The sequence below is a fragment of the Hippopotamus amphibius genome, chromosome 8 (assembly GCF_030028045.1).
Source record: "Hippopotamus amphibius kiboko isolate mHipAmp2 chromosome 8, mHipAmp2.hap2, whole genome shotgun sequence".
NCBI lineage: Eukaryota > Metazoa > Chordata > Mammalia > Artiodactyla > Hippopotamidae > Hippopotamus > Hippopotamus amphibius.
The window spans coordinates 124,662,235-124,684,018 of NC_080193.1; the positions used below are offsets into that span (position 1 = coordinate 124,662,235).

At 44.0% G+C, this 21,784-nt stretch overlaps 1 protein-coding gene across 3 annotated transcripts in view; it reads left to right on the forward strand.

Annotated features, from left to right (window-relative positions):
* The first annotated feature begins 3,094 nt into the window (after positions 1-3,094).
* The window catches only part of NFE2L2 (NFE2 like bZIP transcription factor 2), a 31,787-nt gene continuing 13,097 nt past the window's right edge, over positions 3,095-21,784 (forward strand). Inside the window, exon 1 of one of the 3 annotated variants that reach the window (XM_057744338.1) lies at positions 3,095-3,306. In XM_057744338.1, the coding sequence (XP_057600321.1) occupies positions 3,262-3,306 (45 nt within the window). In that variant the 5' untranslated portion in view covers positions 3,095-3,261. Of the gene's footprint in view, positions 3,307-3,711; positions 3,919-4,341; positions 4,455-21,784 lie in introns of those variants that run through there. The other 2 variants (XM_057744339.1, XM_057744340.1) reach the window with 2 other exon arrangements.

Genomic DNA, 21,784 nt, shown 5'->3' on the forward strand with positions numbered 1-21,784 from the left:
TTTCTCACAATTCTTTGGGCTGACTGGGCTCAGCCAGTCTTCTGCTGGTCTTACTTGGAGTCTCTCATATACGGTTGCAATCAGATAGCAGCTGGGGCTGGAGTCTTCTTGGGGCTTAACTAGGTGACTAGAAGATCCAATCTGGTTTCTTCGCTCACGTGTCTGGTGCCTTGGTTCACATAGCTGCTCTCTCCACTTGGAGTCTCATCCCCCAGGGCTTTTTCCCACAGCCTCTCCTCCCACAAAGATAGACTTCTTACTTGATGGCTGACTTCTAAGAGTGTAAAATTAAAAGCTGTCAGGCCCTTTTAAAGCTTAGGTGGAGATTTGGCATAGTGCCACTTCCAGCTTGCTTCTATAAGTTATAGCAAGTCTCAGGGCCAGCCCTGATGCAATGTAGGGAAACTACACAAGCACATCAGTATCTGGAGGGGTGGTTCACTGGGTGCCCCTCTGTGGAAACTAGCTACCTGATATGCTCCAATTGTAAGCTGCAATTTACAGTTTCAATGATAATTCCAAGGGATTTGGGTATTCTCTGGCTCACACATGGAGTACAGTTAAAAAGAAGTGAAAAGAAGAGGGAAGAAGCCTCAAGGTGATGAAGGATTCTGAAACAGTAGGTACTTTGTTGGGCCTTGCAAATTTGGCAGATTAGATTATGGAGAAGAAGGTGAAATAAATGGGTCATTGCATCACTATTATCCAAATTTTGTATACTTGGAAGGCTTACCTGATGATGCTTGTTTCTCTTTATGAGAACCCTGGAGCAAAGTATTAATTCTGCCATATCTTAAGCATGGAGGGTTCTCTTTCTAAAGATGGCAAGGAACTCAGACATCAATGGAAATGTACAAGGGTTAGTAGAATGTGAAACCAATTAAGGGGAAAAAAATAAAATACCAAGGAGAGCCTGGCAGTAAAAGAACTCCCATGGCATCAGGACAGGAGAGAAAAACTAGCATTCTCCTGGAACTCCTCAATGTATAGTATCTGTGCCCTCATAGCACAATATATAAGTATAGAGGGCAAGGCCTAGGTTCTCACATGACTACCATCTTGCTTTAGAGTTCTGCAAAAACCAGGAACCTCCTTGATGTGGGTGGTCTGAGACTGGGGTTCCCAGTTCTTGTGCTGAACCACCATTCAATGCCAAACAGCTTTTCCTTAGCTGTTTATTTTCCCTAAACATGTTCAGACTCTTATCATATTGTCCTCCCTTTGGAAATATGTACTCTGCAGGTGCCTGAAATAATATACTCCCAGTAATTGCAGTTTTGCAAAAGTAAAGTTTATTTCATTCAGCCTAAACTCAATGGAAATTTGCTGCCTAACAAGGAAATACCAAACACTTTATAAACTCCTGGAGGGCAACAACCATGTCATATGTGACTTTGTTAACTCCTGCCTTCTGGGCTCATTGTCTACATTCTTGAATGTACTAATTTTAATAAGTTACTTGCATTGTTAACAATATACTCTTGTGCCCTTCTTTGTCACAGAAATGTCATTTCATTTTGTCTCTGCATGTTTCATGTCAAGTTCATTGTAAATCGTTCCTCCTGAGCTGCTTGTTAGTGAGCAGATCATTTTGCGGGCTTTTCACGTAACAGCTGAAAGAGTTTAGTTCAAGCTGAAGAAACAATTATAAGCAATTGATTTAGGCTTCACTTACCTTAAGGAATATTTGAATATATAATTTTACAGATAAATCTTGGGAGTGTCAAATTATGCTACCAAGAGAAAATAAGTTCTTTGCATCTTTTGGGGCGTTGGTCTGCTGTAGTCAGTCTTTCATGGTTTTCTTTTTTTTTTTTTTTTGGCGTCAGGTTTTTGAATGAAATAGTAAAACCACTTCCTGGCACTGTCTGCTTCACCTGGTCTTGCATAATTCCAAGAAGTTAGAAACTGAAAACCAGGCTTATTAAAGAGTTAGAAAGATTGCTATTGCATAAGAGAGACAGAAAAAAAAACAAAACACAAAAAACACAAAAAAACCACTTATCTATTCTCTCTTAAATCATAAGATTTCCCAATATTCCTGTTTTCAAGTACTTGAAGTGTTCTCTGAGCAATGATTAATTTTTAAATAATTGTTTTTAATGTGGAATGCAATACATATTCCTTGTAAATTTAAACCATACTTAAAGTAACAAAGAGAAAGATAAAAATCATTCACGATCCTACAACTATGAAGTTTTTGAGGAACGACTTTTAACTTTTTTTCTAGGTACATGTTTTGACAGAACGGGTCCCCACTACGCACAGTTTTATAGCTTGGGCTTTTGTATTTTTATTTTAAAAACTATACCGTGAGTACATGAAAAGAAAACTCGCGACGATGATGACCTGCGGTAGCGCCGCGCGGTGTTAAAGGACGCCACCCGTGGTGTGGCCGGGCGCTCCGGTGGGAAAAGAAGGTCCCGGGTGGGCCACGTCGACCACTCTCCGACCGAGAGACTTCTCTGTTTGCCCTCGGCGACTGGAGCCTGGCGAGAGCGCACGGCGTGGGCGTAAGCCGAGGGCGTCCAGGGCGACCGAGCACGAGCTCGCGGCGCGGGCCGCATTTCCCCCGGGCAGTCCCAGCGGCCCCGGCCCCGGAAGGCAGCCGGGGCTGGAGGGCGGCACGCGGTGCTCTTGGCCTGGCTCCCAGCCTCCGGCCCCTGCCCCCGGGGCTGGCGCCACTCTCGCGCGGCAGGGTGAGATAAAGCGGGGCAAGGTTCTGCAGGTCCACGGCAGGGAGGCGCAGCTCCGATACCAGCGCCTCTGCCGGTTCTCCGGGCGTGTTTGTTCCAACTGTTCCAACCGTCTCAAAGCACCCGCACCCCAGCGACCTTCGGCAAACAACTCTTCATCCCGCGGGTGGAGAGCGTGAGCCGTATTTGCGGGGAGCGTACACTGAGCGCGGAGACAGGGGAGCGAAGGCGGCCCTCCCCGCGGCGCCCCCAGCCCGCGACCCTTTCCCGCCCCGGGACCGCCAGCTTCCTGCGTCAGCCGGGGCGGGGGCGGGGGATTTTCGGAAGCTCGGCCCGCGCGGCCGGCGGGGCGAGGAAGGGCCTGGGCTCTTGCCCCGCCCTCGGGGGCGGGGGGGGGCGGAGCGGGGCCAGAGCCCGGCTGGCGCGTCCCGCCGAGTCGCGGAGAAGCTTGTTCCTAGGATTCCGGGGGAGCCGCCGCCGCCCGTACCGCCCTGCCCGCACCGCGCCTCGGCAGCCGGAACACGGTCGCCGTCGGGGAGCCTCAGAGCGCCGTCCCTAGCTCAGCATGATGGACTTGGAGCTGCCGCCGCCGGGACTGCCGTCCCAGCAGGTGGTGCCAGGACGGGGGCGGGGGCGCGAGGGGGCCGCGGCCCGGGAGGGACAGCCGCAGCCGGCCTCTCCTCCCGTCGGTGGCCGGAGCCCGGACCGCTGCGGCCGCGCGTGCATCGGAGCCGCTGCGCTTGCGCTGGGGCCGGGGGAGGGGAGCGGGGACCCGGGGGGTTGCGAGGGGTGTGGGGGCGCGGCCGGCTGGTGTGGCTGACAGAGCGCCCGCAGCCCCCGAGGGGGACTGGGTTGAGGGACTACGCCCGCGCGCGTGGGGCGGAGGGCGTCTCTACCCGCGCCCCGGGCCGCTGGGGCCTCGGCCTGCCCCCCTCCCGAGTGTGAGCGGCCGGGAGGCAGCGGGGCAGGAGGGGGCGGACGCTGGCGGTCTGAGCCGGCGCGGCCCGGCCCTTCCGGGGCTGCGCGGCTCCCCCGCCTCGGAGCCGGCAAAAATGTGCCTAGTCACGGGGCCGCTCTCGGGGGAACTGAGGTCTCCTTTGAGCCGGGACCCGGAGCCCCTCTTCTGCCGCTGCCCTTCGGCCTGGGACCTCCGCGGGCGCGGCCTGCGGCGCCTCACCCCGCTGGGCAGTCTGCGGGTGCTTCTGTGCAAAGGAATCAACCGGTCCGTCCGTGGGATCGCCCTTAGGCAGCTTGGCGAGAATGCCCAGCCCCCAGGGTGGGGGCGGGGGGAGGTCACAAAGCGCCCAGCGTACGGGGCTCTGCTGCCCCGACGTACGGCGACCGAATCCCGCCCCGCGCGCCCCCTCGTGCCGAGGGAAAGGCTCGGGCCGGGAGACCGGGAGTCTGCCCGTCGCAACACGCCGGGACGCGCTGGCGGGGCGGGGGACTCCGAGGTCAGGGGCGGCTGCGCCCCCGGCTTCGCGATCCCGGCGCGGTGCCTCCCGGTGGCGCACGCCGCGAGCGTGGCCTCGGCTGCCGCGACAGTGGCCGGTTGGCTGTCACGGCGGCCCTCAGTTGGCCCTTTCCTGCTCTATAGCGTGCAGACCTTGCCGCGCCGGGGCCAGGGGACAAGTTGGAGCTGTTGGTCTGTTGCGCAATTGTTATTTTCCCCAGGGCGGCTTTGTCTTTGGATTTAGCGTTTCGGAATTGCAATTCCAAAATGTGTAAGGCGGGATATTCTGTTCTGTGCTGTCAAGGGTAAGAGTTCCGAGTGTAGATTAGAATTTCCGTTGTTTTTAGGCTGTCACTAAATTTTGTTCTTTCATATTATTGTTTCTCCCTTGGGTGCTTTATATAGTTTCCCTTTTCTGTTTGAGAATGTGCCTCGATTTCTTTCGTAGTTTGTTGCTTCATTTGCGAGGGCAGAGGGTGGGACAGCTGTGTCTCAAAGCTTCTTGCTAGCAAGTTCTGTAAATTGTCACAAATGTGAAAACAAGTTTCTGTATATACTTTGTAGGGACTTTTAAAGGAGTAGGTATTTTCATTTCCAATTGTGTGTGTGTCAGTGGGTTCTTTGGAAAAATATTTGGTCCAAGGAAATGTGTAACTTAATAGGAACGGTAAGTATATTTATGCTCTTAAACGTCAAGTTTTGATCCTGAAGATCTAAAGAAAGGTTTTGAATTATGGGCAATGTACTAATTGTGCTTTTTTTTTTTTTTCTCTTTAAAGCTGTTTGCCTTGAACTTTCCCCCAGTAATGATTAGGATTGTACTCCCCTCTCCCCAGTAGTATGAAGAAGTAAACTGTGCTTTCAGATTTAGCTGCTGTTCAAGAGTAATCCCTATAGCCATTTCTTTAATACTCTATATGACCAAATGATATGTAATGCTAATGGACTTTAGTTTTCCTAGATTCAGGAATGTAGCCTAGAGTGTTGCATTATTAAACATTTTTTTCTTTCTTTGCTATGTAATTTAACATTCCATCTATACTGCTTTCTCTTTTAAATGTGGATTTTCCAGTTACGTTTGTTAAGGTAACTGTTTTTCCACCTTTTATAATCAGACGTCAGTTTGAATATTTAAAGGCTACAAAAAAAGAAAATAGAATAAAATTTGGAATCAATTTCAAATGTCTATAACTATGACTTATATTAAATCTTTGTAGTTCAGAAAGATTTGAACAGAGTCAAAAGTGGATTCTAACCTTTCCTCAAAGAAACACCAGGTATGAGGTGGTACTGGGATACAGTTTTTCACCCTCTGTGCGGGGGAGGTGTTGATGCAGAGCAGTAAAGAGAGTTTTATATTTTGCATTTCCATGGGCTGGAAGGAACTATCCATTACTCTTTTCAGGGGTGTTTTGGAGAAAGTATTTGTATATGAGGAATGATGTTGATCTTGGACTAGACTCATGAGATAACTTTTAGAGAAAAATAGGACAAGCTTCTCATCTCCTGAATGAATGTTGAGCAAAGAACAACTTGACTTTTTAGATATTTGAAAAAAATCTCTTGAGAGATTGTGAAAGATGGTGGGGGGATAAATACATAACTCACAGCAGTCTTGCTGCGTTAAAAATAACGGGCCATTTTGGACTCTTTCTTTCTTGTTAACTTGGGTTTTTATAAACTATGCTGGGGGAAAAAGACCCAAAACCTGACTTTCTTTAGGATAACCAGGAAGAACTGAAAGGCAAATACATTAGTTTTCTTTCTCTGTTTTTATTCAGGATGAGTTATACTTACAGAGCTACATGAAAAAAAGAACCCTCTGTGGACTATAAGCACATTTTTTTTTCTGGGAATTTCCTCTCTACTGGCTGAACACGTTTAAAGAGGGTTTTGCATAAATAATGTTTCCTCTTTGATTTTTTCCTTGATTTGGGGTTAACTCATCAGTGTAAACGCTGGGGCTCAGGAAGAGTTTGGCACTAAGATGATCATAGATGTGTTATTGAGCACTTCCTTGTGTGCCAGGCAGCACGATAATTGCTTCACGTGCGTAATTTCACAGTAACCCCTTGGGAAATACTCCAGTTTCTAGGTGAGGAAAGAGGCATAAAGCGGCCAAGAGTCCTGGTTAAAGTGATCCAACTATTGAGTGGCAAAGGTGGGATTCAAACTGAGGTAGTCTGACTCCAAACCTAGGTAGAATGACTCCACTTCCAAACTGGACCAGGACTAGTTAAACTTTAAACAGGAGGAAACTCTTACACTTTAAAAAGTGGATAAACTGAGAAAAACTAGGAGAAGGACAGGAAGGAATTTAAAAGATTAATCTCTGCACCTTTTCCAGTTACCCGGAAATTTAATAACTTTGTGAGTGGGGAGGTGGACCTTAAATACAGTTGAGAGTAAATGCAACCTGTCAGTGGAGTTACCACATAGGGGCATTTGAAGATGCAGAGGCCTAGTGGGGTTTAATTTAGAGAGGCAGGACCATTTCATAATATAATAATAGTTTTAAAAATTCCTGGTATTTCAGCAGTGTCCAAGATTCTACCTCACATTTTTTAGGGACTCGTTTCCTTTTTCTTAATTAAAACTCTTAGCTGCTGGAGTCTTTGTTTAATTTTATTTGCCTAGTTAGTTGGTACATTCTCCTGTTCCATTGGGTCTTTTTATTTTGAAGTAGTGTTCAAAAATAAGTTTGGTACTGAAGATGTTTATGTATATGGTGAAGAGTGCAACAGACAGGGTTAAACCTAGTTGAAGGAAAGTGAGTAGAATGGGGAGAATTTGAGTTGAAAACAGCTAGTAGAAACCTTGTTGGCTCAGATTGAACACTGATCTCCTGTTTTGGCATTTCTGAACTAAAGCAAGCATAAGTGCTCAAGTCTGTCTAATTGCAACTTCCTTGGGGTTTTGAGAACAGTACATTTCAAAATTAAATACTTTATTTCTTAGTCCTTATTAAACAAATCATTTTCAGAATTATTGTCTTATTTGTCTGAGTTAAGGATGCTGCAGGATTTTTAGGTTTCAGTGGATGATTTGCCTAAAAGTTGGTTTTACTAATCCCAGGGTATTTAAAAGTGGCCCAGCCACTTCTGAAAGTTTGCTGGAATCTGTCATTGCATACCAGGGTATAGGAGGACAGATTTACTAAATGCAATATTCAGCCTGCTTCCTTCACCAATGGCTGTATGTTTAAGTTTACTGTAAAATGAAGAATAGAGTTAGTATTTTGATAGTAAGATTTCTAGGAGTTTTAAAAATGTAATTACAACTGGCTTTTAAATATGCTCTAACAAACATTTATTAAAGGGGGCTCTAAGATACAGGCCAAGGCTTCTTTCATTGATAATGGTATGTTTTCTGGAAATGAAAGCAAAACATATGTTCAAATGTATTCCCAAAAACTATTAGAAAATACAAATGGTATTCTTACACTAACTTTCCCCGCCAAGACAAAACAAGATTACTAAACAAAATCCCATCTTGTCTGAAGTTTTCTCTGTGTCAGCCCCTGCCATAGTAAACACTCTTTAACTATTAGTACGGAGAATTTTAGGAACACCGAGGATAGGAAGAACTTTAACCTATCATGTTTATGGCATATGTCCTGTAATACCTGTGTATCACAAAGCCTTATATATGAAAGTCTTTTCCTGTGTGTCAGCATGTAAGTTTATTTGGCCCAAACTCTGTTAGAAGTGAAGACAAACCCAGGACATAAGAAGTGTTTAGAGCACCAAATCCATCTTTCACAGACCCTGTTGGAAGTCACTAATCCATCAACAGCCTGTATTCTGGGTTTTGTTGTTGGTTGGTTGTTTTTTTGGCTGCACCTCGAGGCTTGTGGGGATCTTCCCCAACCAGGGATTGAACTCAGGCCATGGCAGTGAAAGCCAGGAATCCTAACCACTAGGCCACCAGGGAACTCCCAACAGCCTGTATCATGAAGGATGAAAAAAATTCACTGGGAACTTCCCTGGTGGCGCAGTGGTTAAGAATCCGTCTGCCAGTGCAGGAGATGTGGGTTCGATCCCTGGTCCAGGAAGATCCCACATGCCTCAGAGCAACTAAGCTCGTGCACCACAACTACTGAGCCTGCACTCTAGAGCCCGAGCACCGCAACTGCTGAGCCTGAGTGCCACAACTACTGAAGCCTGTGCACCTAGAGTCCGGGCTCGGCAACAAGAGAAGCCACCACAATGAGAAGCCCTTGCACCGTAACGAAGAGTAATCCCCACTCACCACAACTAGAGAAAGCCTGTGCACAGCAACGAAGACGCAGTACAGCCAAAAGTAAATAAATAAATAAATAAATAAATAAAATAAATAAACAATAAAATAAATCTTTAAAAAAAAATTCCCTGGCAATGCTGTTAGTCATTCCTTTGCTCTCAAACTTGGAAATTGAGACTTTGGGGCCTGTGATAATTGGCAGCTTTTCTTCAAATCTGAGAAGAATGATTGGGTAAGAAGAGAAAACTATCAGATCATTTTGGCTTTGAAGCCTTCTTGCAAACTTAGAGTTTTTATTTTCTGTATTAGGCAATTCTCTTTAACTGCTTTTTAAAATCTCTGATACTTGTCTTATGTATGTATGTGTTTTTTTCCTCTACAGCTAGATTGTAAGTTCCTTGAGAGCTGGGCAGAGAATTTATATTTCTCTCTTCTTTAAACAGCTTTATGAGATGTAATCCCTGTACTATACAGTCCGCCCATTTAAAGTGGACAGTTCAGTGACTGAGTGTATTCAAGAGTAGCACAACCATCATCACAGTCAATTTTAGAACATTTTCATCACCCCAAAAAAGAAACCTCGTACCCATTAGCAGTCACTCCCCATTTCCCTTCAGCTCCCTTAGTTCCTGGTAACCACTCATTATTCTCTATCTCTATGGATTTGTCTCCTGGATATTTCATATAAATGGAATCATAGCATATGTGGTTCTTTGTGAGTGGTTTCTTTCACTTAACATGTTTGCACAGTTTGACCATGTTATATCATGTATGAGGACTTTGTAATTTTATTGCCAAATACTGTTCCATTATATGGATATACCACATCTTATCCACTCATCAGTTCATGGACATTTGGGTGGTTTCTACTTTATATACACATATATATATATACATACACACATATATAGCAGTGGTTCTTAAAATTTGCTGTATGTTAGTCACCATCAGTATTTAAAATGCTGATGCCCAGGCCTTATCACCTCATTAAATTAAAATCTCTGGGGGTGGGACCCAGGCATCAGTATCTTTTCAAGCTTTGAAAGGAATTTTGGAAAGTTTGAGAACCAGTGCCCTAGAGAAGCTGGCACAGTGCTTGGTACCCGTGGAAGGTATTTATATAGTGCTTTAGAAAATCTAATTAGGATATTGCTTAATTCATGAAAGGTAGGTTTTTATATTTGATCACTGACCTTCACAACCTTAAGATTAATACCTAAATCTGGAAGGTGTGCTTAAGGTGCCAGGTGAATGATAGAAATTCAGTAAATATAATTTGAGCTCTTTATTCCCTCATGGAGATTTGGGTGATAATTTTGTTAAAAGGTTTTCCCCAAGTGGGTTGGTAGTGTTCCTGGTTTGGTCAGGAGTGTGGCGAGTGATAGATAACCTGCCATGTAGATTATTTGGGAATCGCATAGAAAAGGCAGTGAGGACCAATGGGGGGTCCTGGGGAGGCTGGAGAGCCTGGAGGCTAGTACCCAACACTGCCTCCTAGAGGAAGCTCTGAGTTCCTGGGCCTCTCTATCTTCCTGCATTAAAAAAGAAACTTAAATCTCCAGGCCACTTTTAGCAGCTCAGCTTTTTGATTCTCTGTATATGCTTGGTAAAGTCAACTTTATATTCTGACTGCACTGGCTTTTGTTTGTGTTTACCTGGACAGTTTCTGGTTTAAATGTTTGGAAACTGGGGCTAACTTCTGAATTATGAGGGGGAGGGAGAGAGAGAGTGAGAGAGTGTGTGTGTGTGTGTGTGTGTGTTGTGCACCACACTTGAGGGTGTGGTTCAGGGCCTTCTGAAGCTGCTTCAGCCCCGCCTTGCAGACAGCGTGGGAACACGCCCAGCAGGGCGAGGGCTCCCCTAGCCAGCCCCGGCCTCTCTCCAGTGTCGTCACGCCCCTCTTTTGTGAGGCCCAGGTCCTGTCTTCCCCCGGTCATCACCGGATGGAGGGGTGCATTTAGTCTCCCCTTGGGAAGCTGCCTGCTTTTCTAACTAGTCATCAGTAGTTTGAAATTCTTTTAACCTGTCCCTCCTATTATTGCTTTAAGATTTAAAAAACAGTACTGTTCTTTCACTTGTTTTGTGCTGAATGATGTACATATGTGTTTAAAGTACCTTAAAACAGAAGGATTCTGGTGTTAACAGTTTGGTTCTTTGCAGTGCATACTTGTATGTCAGTGAATCATTCTTCCTATTAAATGCCCTTTCCCTTCTTTTCTGTATGTAGCTGATGTTTGGGGTGGGTTAGTACTCACCCCCCATGTCTTTGTGGGAGGCAGGGACGTATTAACTGTGTATGTAGGTGGCCTGCTGATAAACGGTATAGAAATTTTCTTTACTCAAGACTTGACAGCCTTTTTGTAACATCACACATGGATACAGAACCCAGCCTTTCCCCAGGGAATTCTAAGGGTTTCGAATATAAGGAACAATGATTGATCGGGTTCTGTGGCCTTCTGTGAACAGAATCAGAACAGAGGTATGACCCATGATGGACATGCACTGTTTCTCCAGGTGCCTGAGGGTTGGCTTAAGAACCTGTGCTTTTTGCTGGTGGGTTTTACAGCCCTGGAGCCAGGAAGTCTTGCTGCTGTGGCTAGAGAGTGTTGAAGAACCATGAATTTTTTTGAGCTAGCCAAAAAAATAAAATTCTTCTAATGATTCCAATCCTGGTAATGAAAATTACCAGAAATAAAAACTATCATTTTTTTCGTGCAATAGGAAAAATTGCCAGTTTTTGAAGAAGTTATTTTTGTTCTTGGTACTTCTCAATGAAACATGTTTAACACGTACGTTGAGAAGCCAACCCCAGAGGACAGGAACAGAGCTGGTGTGCTTAGTGCTACCCCCAGCTCATGTATTCTTCCTCTGCTGGTTCCCAAGCCGAGACCAGGCCAAGAATGAGAACCAAACTGTGGGTTCAGGTTCTTTCTTCTTCAGAGACAGAGGTTCACCCTCTTCTAGAAACTTCTTTGCCAGGCATGTTTGGGAGAATCCTTGGAGCAGTGGACTGAGGGTGGGCCTTTCACTTTGGAAAAAGGTTCTAGAAGTGAAGGAGGAGAGGTGGAGAGAAAAGGAAAAGTAGTTTAAAGGATTCCTTTTAATGAACCAAGGAAGGATACAGTTTTCTGGTCTCTTCTGTAACACTTCGATTTGCTTCTCAACGTGCAGCTTGTCCTTAGGTCCTTCATGTGAGAAAAGGGAAAGCATTTGGGAGTATTTACATCTGCTGTGTTTACACTTCTTATGTTTAGTTCTTGTAACAACTCTGTTAGGGTCACAGGTTTGTCATTACTGAGAAAACTCTTTGGAGAGGTTAAGAAGCAGTCCAGGTTTGGTTTAGGAACTGGAGAGCACATGAGGTATTTCAGGCAGAAGGATTTTATATAGGAAATTAATTATATAGGTGATGGGATAGCTGAGAAATCAGACAGACAACCCTGAGATGAGCAGCCTCAGGAAGCCACTTGCCAGCCCTAGAGCTGGAGGGGCAGAGAGAGGAGGTGGAATTCCAGGACCTGGCTGGCCCTCCTGCAGCTGGACCGAGTGAGGAGCTGGGACTACTGAGAGAGGGGCTCTGCATCCTACCCTCCAGTATCTCTCCAGTGTCCCCTGCTCCCTCTCCCAGAACCTTGGTGGAATGTAGTTGGAAGCTAGTTGGCAAGGGAGCCTGGGAACGGAGCAGGGGCAGGATGGGGAAGGGATCTGGAGGCCATGGGTGAATGAGCAAAGCAATCACATCGCTGGTAAGAGCTAGAGCTGGGACTGGAACGTTCTTTGCCATCAAAGTCCTTGCACTTTTCTTCAAACCATCTTCTTTGGTTTGGAGTCTTAGACCAGACCTGATGCTTTGCCTTTGGGGCACTTGTCACACCTGCTTGGGGGCAAGTTGCATGGGAATCCCGTAGACTGCAGTGCCTACTTTATTCTGACTTCCACGGCACATTTTATGCTATATATTCCTTCTGGTTAGTGGACTGCACATATGTGAGCCCAGTGATTCAATAATAATAGTAATGAAATGTTAGGAATTCCTCTTAAGAGTGCAGATGGAGGCTCCGTTGGGGGAGTTCCCAGATTCGATAAGCATTCTCATTATTCGTTGGTCTGTGCCTCCTTCCCCCATGTAGTGCCCCTGGGATGCCAAGGCAGGATTGATTATATATGCAAGTTTTTGGTGTTGCTGAAGGACTTGAGCCTCTGGGACTTGAACGTGGGGGGAGGTTCAGAAAGGAGGGAAAGCATCTTAAGACAAGCTGGGGGAACATCTATTGATCCCGATAAAGAAAGCCTTTTCTCCCTGGAGACATGTGGGTAGAAATGACCTCCCTTCCCTCTGTCCCCGTGGAACTCTCGGAAGTGCCCGGCACTTGCCCTGTGCTGCAGGTTTCCAAAGTTCACTTGATAACCGTACAGTTGTGCGGTCAAGCTCCAGTGATGGTGGTGTGCATGCTGTGTGCTGGCAAAGATAATAATGGAGGCTGAGGGAACAGTTAGTCTTTCATTTCCCTTCCCATTACCAACTCGTTTGCAACGTTGTAAAGAGAACCAACCTTTCTATGTTACAAGACATCAGAATATAGGCAGCTGGCAATTTCAGGGGGAAGAAAAGGGGGAAAAACTAACATTTACTGAACAGCTGCTAGTACTGTCCTAGGCCCGGGACATGTTCTCTCTTATTTGATCTTGACAATAAATCTATGGTGATGGTGGCTGTTACCCCATTTTTACAGAGGAGGAAACCTATTTAAAGAGGTAAAATAAGTTGTCCAAGGCCATGCCACTCTCGATGGCAGAATGGGGATTTAGAAAGTCCGTAATCACTGCTCTCCCTTCCCTTCTTTCTTTCCTTTCTTGTCCGATGACTATGGGTGTTTTGTTAGATGCTAAAGAACGGGGGGCTCCTTTACAAAGATTTATTAAGACAGTGTCTCTACCTCAAGGAGCTCACTCATTGTTCCTCAAAGAGGGTGCTTCTGGCAAAGGGGCTGGACTTCTCTTTGGAGTAATGTGGGGGACTGTCCCACATTACGGATATTTAGCATCACTGTGACAACCAGAAAGGGCCCCCCTCCTCTGTACCCACACAATACCGATTTGCTCCTAGGTGGTGTTCCCAGCCCCAGCGGAACCACTGTGATGCAGTGACTTCTAGAGACAGTTTGAAGCCGGGATATTACTGTTTGTTCTCAGGAAACCTCAGGATATTCCTTGTGCTTTGCAGGGAGGCCCACGGTCTCCTCAGATGGCAGCCCGTTCACACCTCTTATTCTAAACTGGAAGGGGGTGGTGGGAGAGAGCACACAGAGAGCAGTGAAAGCTCTAGAAACCAGAGAGACCAAGTACCTTTCATTTACTCAGGTAGAGTGTCCACTCCAGTTCTTAACACAGAGCACTTTTATTTGACTCCAGCCTATAGCTGTAGGGGACTCCTCCTAAAAACAAAAGCTAAACATGTTTTAAAATTTCAAGGTGAAGTTAAAAGTCATATGCTATATCTCTCTGGGTGGTGACTGCCTTTTCTACCAGGTAGGTACTTTTTGAGGAAGTTTGGCTACTGAAGGCAGATAGTAAGGGAAGCTGTAGAATAGCTGAAGAGGTTGAGTTATTATGGTGATAGATGGATGCTTTAGAAACAAAGTCTAGAATAAGGAGGAAAGTGAGGTTGCCCACTTTCTTGGCCTTTTCCTGACATCCAGCCTGAGGGAAATAGCTAGTGTCCTCTAAGAAAATAAACTTAATCTGCATTTATATTGACTAATTGTTAAATTATCCAGATTACAAAATTCTTTAATGGATATTCGAAAATACTATCACATTTGTTCTCTGAAAAGATCAGTTTTATTGTTAACTTGAAGGAATGTGCATTTATAGTTCTTAAGGTATAATATTTTGTTTTTAGTAGAGTACCCCAAAATAATGTGCATGAAGTTAAATAACTTTTCTATGACTAGTAGTTGGGCCGTAACTGATACTAAACATGATACCTTTACTACTTAATGAGAATTTTTTAACCCCAGACACCTTAGGTACACAATGAAAGTGCTGAGTTCTAAGCCTAAATGTAACTTATTCATTCCACAAATATTTATTAGGTATTAACACACCCTAGGGAACTTCCAGGGCATGAAGTGGTTTTAATCTCCTAAGATAATGTAGCAAATATATTGTCCTCCTTGAAGGACATTTGCTTCTCAAATTACCCCTCCTCCTAATTAGTCAGTCTCTTTGTTCTTTGTGCACCTGGATTATAGGGCATGTTTCATATCATAATGAGTATAAATTATATCTATCTATCTATCTATCTCCCCTGCTTAAGATATGACTTCTTCTAGGGTAGGGATTGTATTTTAGTCATTTTTGTAACTCTGGTGGCTGGCACCACGCCTGGTGCTTATTTAATAGTACTTGCTCAGCACATGTGAGAGTGAGTCTGTTACTGCCCTCTAGGAACTTGGTATTTATACAAGTTATATTCATTGGTGATATATGACAGCACAGAGGAGAAAATGTCACTTCGAACTGGGGTGCTCAGAGAGGACATCCTGGAGGAGGTAGCAGTTTACCTAGATTTTTTTAAACTGGTAGGATTTCTTTTGGCTCAGACTTCACTTGGAAGCCAGAGGAAGGGTGCGGGCATGAGCTGGCCTGTGGCAGCATGTTGGGTCACTAGGGGTGAAAAGGTTAATTTGGGGCTGGCTGAAGAGGGCCTTAGGTGCCCATTGTGTGGTGTTTCAAGTTTATATAAGGCATTTGGAAATCACTGGAGGTTTTGGAAAGGGCGAGACACATGAGCTGAATGTGGATAGGAAGTTATGGCCCGTGCATCAGAAGATGGGCAGGTTGTGGGCAGAGAGATGCTGAGGGGGCTCTGGCTGTGGTGTTGGTGTGGCTTAGTCGCCTTGGCATCATCAGCACGGTATTGAGAATCTGTGATTATCACTCTGATCTGTACCACCTTTTTTAGCCATTTAAGAAGAAAATTTTTAAGCCCTCCCCCCCCCCCGCCAAAGGAGGGAGTAGATTTTTCCTTCTGTTGGCCCTATCATGAAGCCATTTATGTTCAAGCTTGCACGCCCTACTTGTTCCTGGGTTTTAACAGAAACTCGCCACCAGTGTATTCACTCCATTGCTGAAAGGATAGGAAGAACGAGCCAGAAATTGCCAGTTTGCTTTTAGGATGGATTGTTTTCTTCTCTGTGGTGGCACGGGGGGGTAGTTTCTGTCTTCCTGCCCTTCCCTAAAATCCTTTTTCTCTCACCGTCTTCGTTCAGCTGGAACTGTCTCATCCTTGCCTTTCAGCCCCAGTGTTTAGCAAAATTCACCCAAGAAAGAAAAGACAGACGATATCCTCTCTTTTCTCTCCCACGGGCTTTGCTTGTGCGCCCTGAACCAGCAGAGGTGGGCATCTAGCAATGTCGGTGAAGGCAGCTGCAGTCTGTTGGGCTCTTCCCAACGCTGGCCGGGTGCTGTGTGCTTTCACACACTGATTTTGTCGTGTGTACTCCTTCCTCCCCCCTGTGAGTTAAGGAGCCTTATCTGTGATTCACAGAGCGAGAGCTGAGGCCCAGAGAGCTTGAGTGATAACACAGTGGGATGTGCTTCAATTTTATCCTCACTGGGTGTGGATGATGCCTGTGTCACAGCGTTCTTGGGCACAAGGTGTAGCGCACAGTATACATTCAACAAATGGTGGCTGTGGTGACTGTTCTCATAACTATACATTTTCTCTGTCAGGGATGTTTGAACGTGTGGGATCTGAGATTTTCTTGCCCCATTTGAAAAAAAAATCCCTCCTTGAATCCTAGTAATCCATGCCCCTTTTCACTCTTCACTATAAGCTTCTCATTCTCCTGTGGCTTGTCCTAGTCTCATGTCAGGGCCTGATTATTGTGGAGACAGAGAACCAATCCATGGCAAGGCCTTTCGTGTGCCCTGTCTCCTCTATGGGGTCCTCCAGCTTATCCGCTGAATCCCCTACTGATGTGGGTTGATGAGCCGACTCTTTGAACTGCATCCCAAGTACACTGCTTCACTGGGTAGCAGAATTTCTTGCTCTGGGGTTCTGGGCCTCGAAACAGAGCAGTGTCCACAGGCAAGTTGCACACACACAGTTGGGGGTGGGAGTGCGTTAGTGGAAGGCTAAACCCAGCTGTGAACTGAGCTGACCCATGTGGCCTTGCTGTCTTCCCAACCCTAACCCATCTTTTAGTCTTTAAAGACTAAAATATTTCTCTTGTAATAACTATTCCTGAGTAACTCCTTAAAAAAGGCAGAGTGGTGAAGGGAAAGCCCTTCTATAAGACCCATGAGGGAGATGACACAGCTGAAAACTTTCTACACCTACTGCCCTTCGTTGTTGCCATGTGATATCTGATATGTAAATATGTTAGGAGCTCACCACCTATTTTTTATATCGTGGTTAGAACCGGAAGCCTCAAAATTAGATGCTTCTCATGTTCATTTGACATCTGCAACACGAGTTGAATTTATTAATAGAGTTAATAGCTCACCCCCGGCTTGTCTTCTATATTTTTAAAGGGGCATTCACGTACCTTTTTCCCACATGAAAAACAGTTCTGTGAGGACAAGTATTACGTCTTGGTTTTTCCTTACAGCCCCAGAGTTCCCTGTACAGCTAGTCAGCAGCAGACAGGACTGCACTGTGCAGCCTCCTTAGAGAGGCCACGGGTATTCTGAGTAAGAGCCTCTGTTATATGAGTGCTTCTGTAATACAAACCAGGGGTGGATCTCATTGTCACCAGTTATTAGAGGGGGGTCTTCAGACAAAATTACTTAACCTCTCCATATTTCAGTTCCCTTGATCCAAAAGGGTGATGATAATACCACCTTCCTTGCCTATTGGTGTTGAGTGCAAGTGAGCTCATGGATGCAAGTGTTGAGCACATAGAAGATGCACAATAAATGCACTTACTGTTGTTATTGTTAGATTATGTCATACTGACCTTTACCTAGACTTAGAATATCGGCACTGTGATCTTTCATTCTCAAATCTTAATGTAAAGGTTCACCAGGTAGCCACTGTCCTTACATATTTATTTAGCGGGTTAATTGAAAAGATTTACCTTAAGGAAAATAAAAGATTCCTGTACTGATTTTAAGAGCGTGAAATGTGATAGATATACTAATTATTTCCTTTTTAAGAGGTGCAAATTGCTGCCTGGCAGTTGATGACAACAGTGGATACTGTGCATGTTCCAGTGTATACACTGGATGCAGTTGCAATGTAATTTCCGAACTCAGAGTTAATTCATATCCTTAGTTGCAACAGATAGTACTTTCCTGTCACCTAAACGCCTTATTTCTACCCATTCTTCAGATGACCTTTGCAGTAATCGGTTAATTGTGTGGCCTCTGGACCATAACATTGCTTAGGAACATCAAGGTGATCCGTGTAGTCATTATGAGTCCTCTTAGTAACGCAGACTCACACTATCACTTTCAGGTCATTGTAGTAGCTTTTTGCAAATAATTGCTAACAGTGTAAATACTATCTAGTGTCTTTTGGCAGGGTTAATGTTCCCGTTGCATCCTCAGGAGGTAATTTATGACACGGGAGTTTGATTCATTAGAATTCCCCCCTAAGCAGTGTGGAGGGCTCACTCTATATGTCCCCAGAGCTGTACTGTCACTTTCCACTGGTCACTTTCCAGCACTTGAAATGCGGCTGGTGTAACTGAGGATCTGCATTTTTAATTGTAATGAATTATTTAAAGTTTAAAACAGAAGCAGGCTAAGATATTTTACTGTTAAATATAACTTGATTCTGGTGGGACATTTCATGTGATCATGTCAGGTGAGATTTGTTGTGTATATTGAGTGTTTTGTTGCTTTTAATAACTCATTAATAATTAAGACATTTTGGTTACATTGTAGAATCATTTTTTGATATACTGGGTGACGTAAATATATTGTTTAAGTTAAACTCACCTTTTGTTGTTGTTAGTAAAGCTACTAAAATTGTTTAAATTACACATGTGGCTTGCATTAAATTTCTACTGGAAAGTACTGCTTTAGAGCATCTGTTGTATGTAGCTGAAATTAGCTTGTTTTTAAAGTTCAAAATTAGTTTTCAGACTTATATTTTGGACTTTATAGAATCAGAGGTGTTTAGAGGAAGGGATCTTAGGAGTTACTTAACCCAACCCTATCTTTTGGCAGATGGAGAAACTGAGGTTAAAAGTTACTGTAAAATGGTATGTACTAATCCTAGATGCGTACTAAACTTGATGTTCTTTATAGCCTATTGCTTTGGGTCCTGGGTTTACTTGGCATTGGAAACATGGTGGGTGTCAGGGCTGTAAAGAACTTCCACCAGATCCAGATCGAAGAAAAGGGCTTTAAAAAGAAATTATTTTAGGCAGTGCTAAAAAGAATTTTTGTGCTGTGCTTGTCAGTGGACAGGGTGATCGATTCCACGTTTGATATGTTTTTTTTGCTGGGCAGTATAATGATACTTGCATGGGGAGTAGTAAGATGCAAATAATTCCCACGCTTTGTGTGAACATTTACATTGGAAAACTCCATATATCTGGCTTTCATATTTTAATTTAAGGAGTTCTTTTCCCAAAGCCAGAGATTTTAAACTAGACCCACAGCTTTTGTCCTTGAGAAAAAAACTGAGAGCTTGACTTTATGTGTTTATTATTTAGGTAGATTGCCTGTTTTATGGTATTGTTTTCTTATTAGCAGAACTGACTTAAAGGAAGAAGCCACCAACAACTATAAAGAACACCCTTAGAGCACACCAGAATTTTATTTCTATTTGGAGGAGTGGAGGAGGAAAGGGAGGCATTACAAGTTATTCTTTTTTTTTTTTTTTTCTTTGGCACACGGGCTTAGTTGCTCCGCAGCATGTGGGATCTTCCTGGAGCTAGGATCCAGCCCGTGACCTCTGCACTCTTAACCACTGCGCCACCTAGGAAGCCGAGCATTACAAGTTATTAAATGGTGATTTGACTTGCAGGTCGGGGCATCAGGTTTAGAGAGGGCTGCTTCTGCTACAGTTGCAGCTGACAAGCCGGTGACCTTCAATATTTAACCTTTCTGAACCTGTTTATTCATTCCACTAATCTTCACATGGAGTAGTGTGAGGATTAAATGACACAGTCATGCAAGTGAAAGTGTCTTGTGCTCTGCAGCACTACAAATGGAAGGGCTGGTTGCTCAAAGGCCTTCCTTTCCTCAAGGAGATGCAGAACTATTTCTGGGGTCACACTTGGTCTTGGTGAGCCCTTGGATGAGTCAGTCAAGTTTGGAATGTGCATTTAGTGGGTCCGTGGCCTTGACCCCATGCTTTGGGAGTTCTCAGCGGTCCACTTTAATTTAGAGCCACTTCTGCTCTTGGTAGCAGAGATGGTCTGCCTGAAGTCAGAGTTAGAACTGGGAGGCTCTTAATCCTATTGTATTGAGCATGGGCACAGTCTTTAGAAAACCACCCAGGATTTAGAGATTAGGAGTAGAAAACAGAAGGTTCTCTGCAGAAGAACGCAGGTCAGACTTCAGTCAGATAACAGAGTTTTATAGGCCGTTAATTTGGCTGCAGGGTCAAATGCCATACAACAGTTTTGTAAATGTCTGTTTTCAAAATAATTCCTCATATTTCATGAATTTAAGAAATAGAAATTGCAATAGGAAAGTCTAGTTTGAAATCTAATTTGTGTTAGTTGACTAGATGACCCCTCCTGGGTTCTGCTCAGTCAAATGAGACCTAGGGCCAGTTACCCATTTAGCTTCTCTGGGCTTTGGGATCCTCATTTGTAAACCTGGGGTTTGGTCTGTGGTCTGCAAGATCACTGTCAGCTCTGCTTAGTCAGTTGTTCATTGTAATTTAATGGCCAACAGACATGTTTCTGAGAGACACATCCCTAGACAGAATGCCTTTTCCTGGTCTTTAAAGAGCTGGTAGATGGGTCAACCTGGCCAGACTTGCTTTTTCTTTTATAGATTATACTCCATTTAAAGTTATAAAATATTGGTTATATTCCTTGCACTGTACTTTGCATCTTTGTGTCTTATTTATTTTATACCCAGTAGTTTGTTACCTCTTAATACTCTTTCCCCCAGCCCTCTCTTCACTGGTAACCACTGGTTTGTTCTCTGTATCTATGAGTCTGTTTCTGTTTTGTTATATTCATTTGTTTTAGTTTTTAGATTTCATGTATACGTGAAAACAACAGTATTTGTCTTTCTCTGTCTGACTTATTTTGCCAAGCATAATACCTCCAGGTCCATCCATGTTGTTGCAGATGGCAAAATTTCATTCTTTGTGGCTGAGTAGTATGCCATTGTGTGTGTGTACGTATATATATATGTGTGTATGTGTATATATATACACATACGTACACACACACCACATCTTCTTTATTCATTCATCTCTTGATGGACACCTAAGTTGCTTCTGTATCTTGGCTATTGTAAACAACGCTGCAGTGAACACTGGGGTGCGTTTATATTTTTTCAAATTATTTAGTTTTCTTCAGATATATGCCCAGGTGTGGAATTGCTGGATCATATGGTAGTTCCATTTTTAGTTGGACTTGGTTTTTCTTTGGAGTTTATCTTATCTGTTAGAAGGGCTGAGGTTGCTGAGCCCTTTTGCCTGTTTCACCTGTTGAGACTTTGCCAAGCCTCTATCTGTGTGCACCGTGGCCTTTATGTTTCTTGCCCCTGCAGATGTTTTTACCAGCTCCAAAGGCACCAACCAGGGTTACCTTGGCTGGACACACACTGGTGATTTAAGAAATGCTGTGTGCTGGACAACTGACTCTATGTACAGTATAGTCTCTTCTTTAGTCTTAATTTTATTGTCTTATCTTTAAAAATAGTGGGAGGACTGATTTTGAAGTGATTCTGGAATTAATGTAGGAGACCTTATATCAACAATTAGTATGTATTTATTGAGTGGGTACCACGTGCCAATATGCCACAAGGTGTGAAAGACACGTAAGTGGGGAAAAGAGTGGGGAAATGGGCATTTCTCATTGCTGGTGGGGTGTAAAAGGTACCGCCTCTGTGAAGAGTTGTTTGGCAATATTTATCATAAGTAAAAATGCATATACTCTTTGACCAGCAATTCCACTTCTAAGTATCTATCCCACAGGTAATCCACACATATTTGTGAAATGGTTTATGTACAGAGATAGCCATTATACCATCATTTATAATAGCAGAAGATTAGGGAATAACTTAAAAGCCCAATGAGGGACTGATTAAGTAATTATATTATTAAATAATATAGTACATCCTCATCATGAAATACAGCTTAGCCATTAAAAATAATAGAACAACTCTATGCCCTGATATAGAACCATCTCTAAAATATATTAAAGAGAAGTAAGTGTGGAACATTATGATTATATGCTACTTGTGC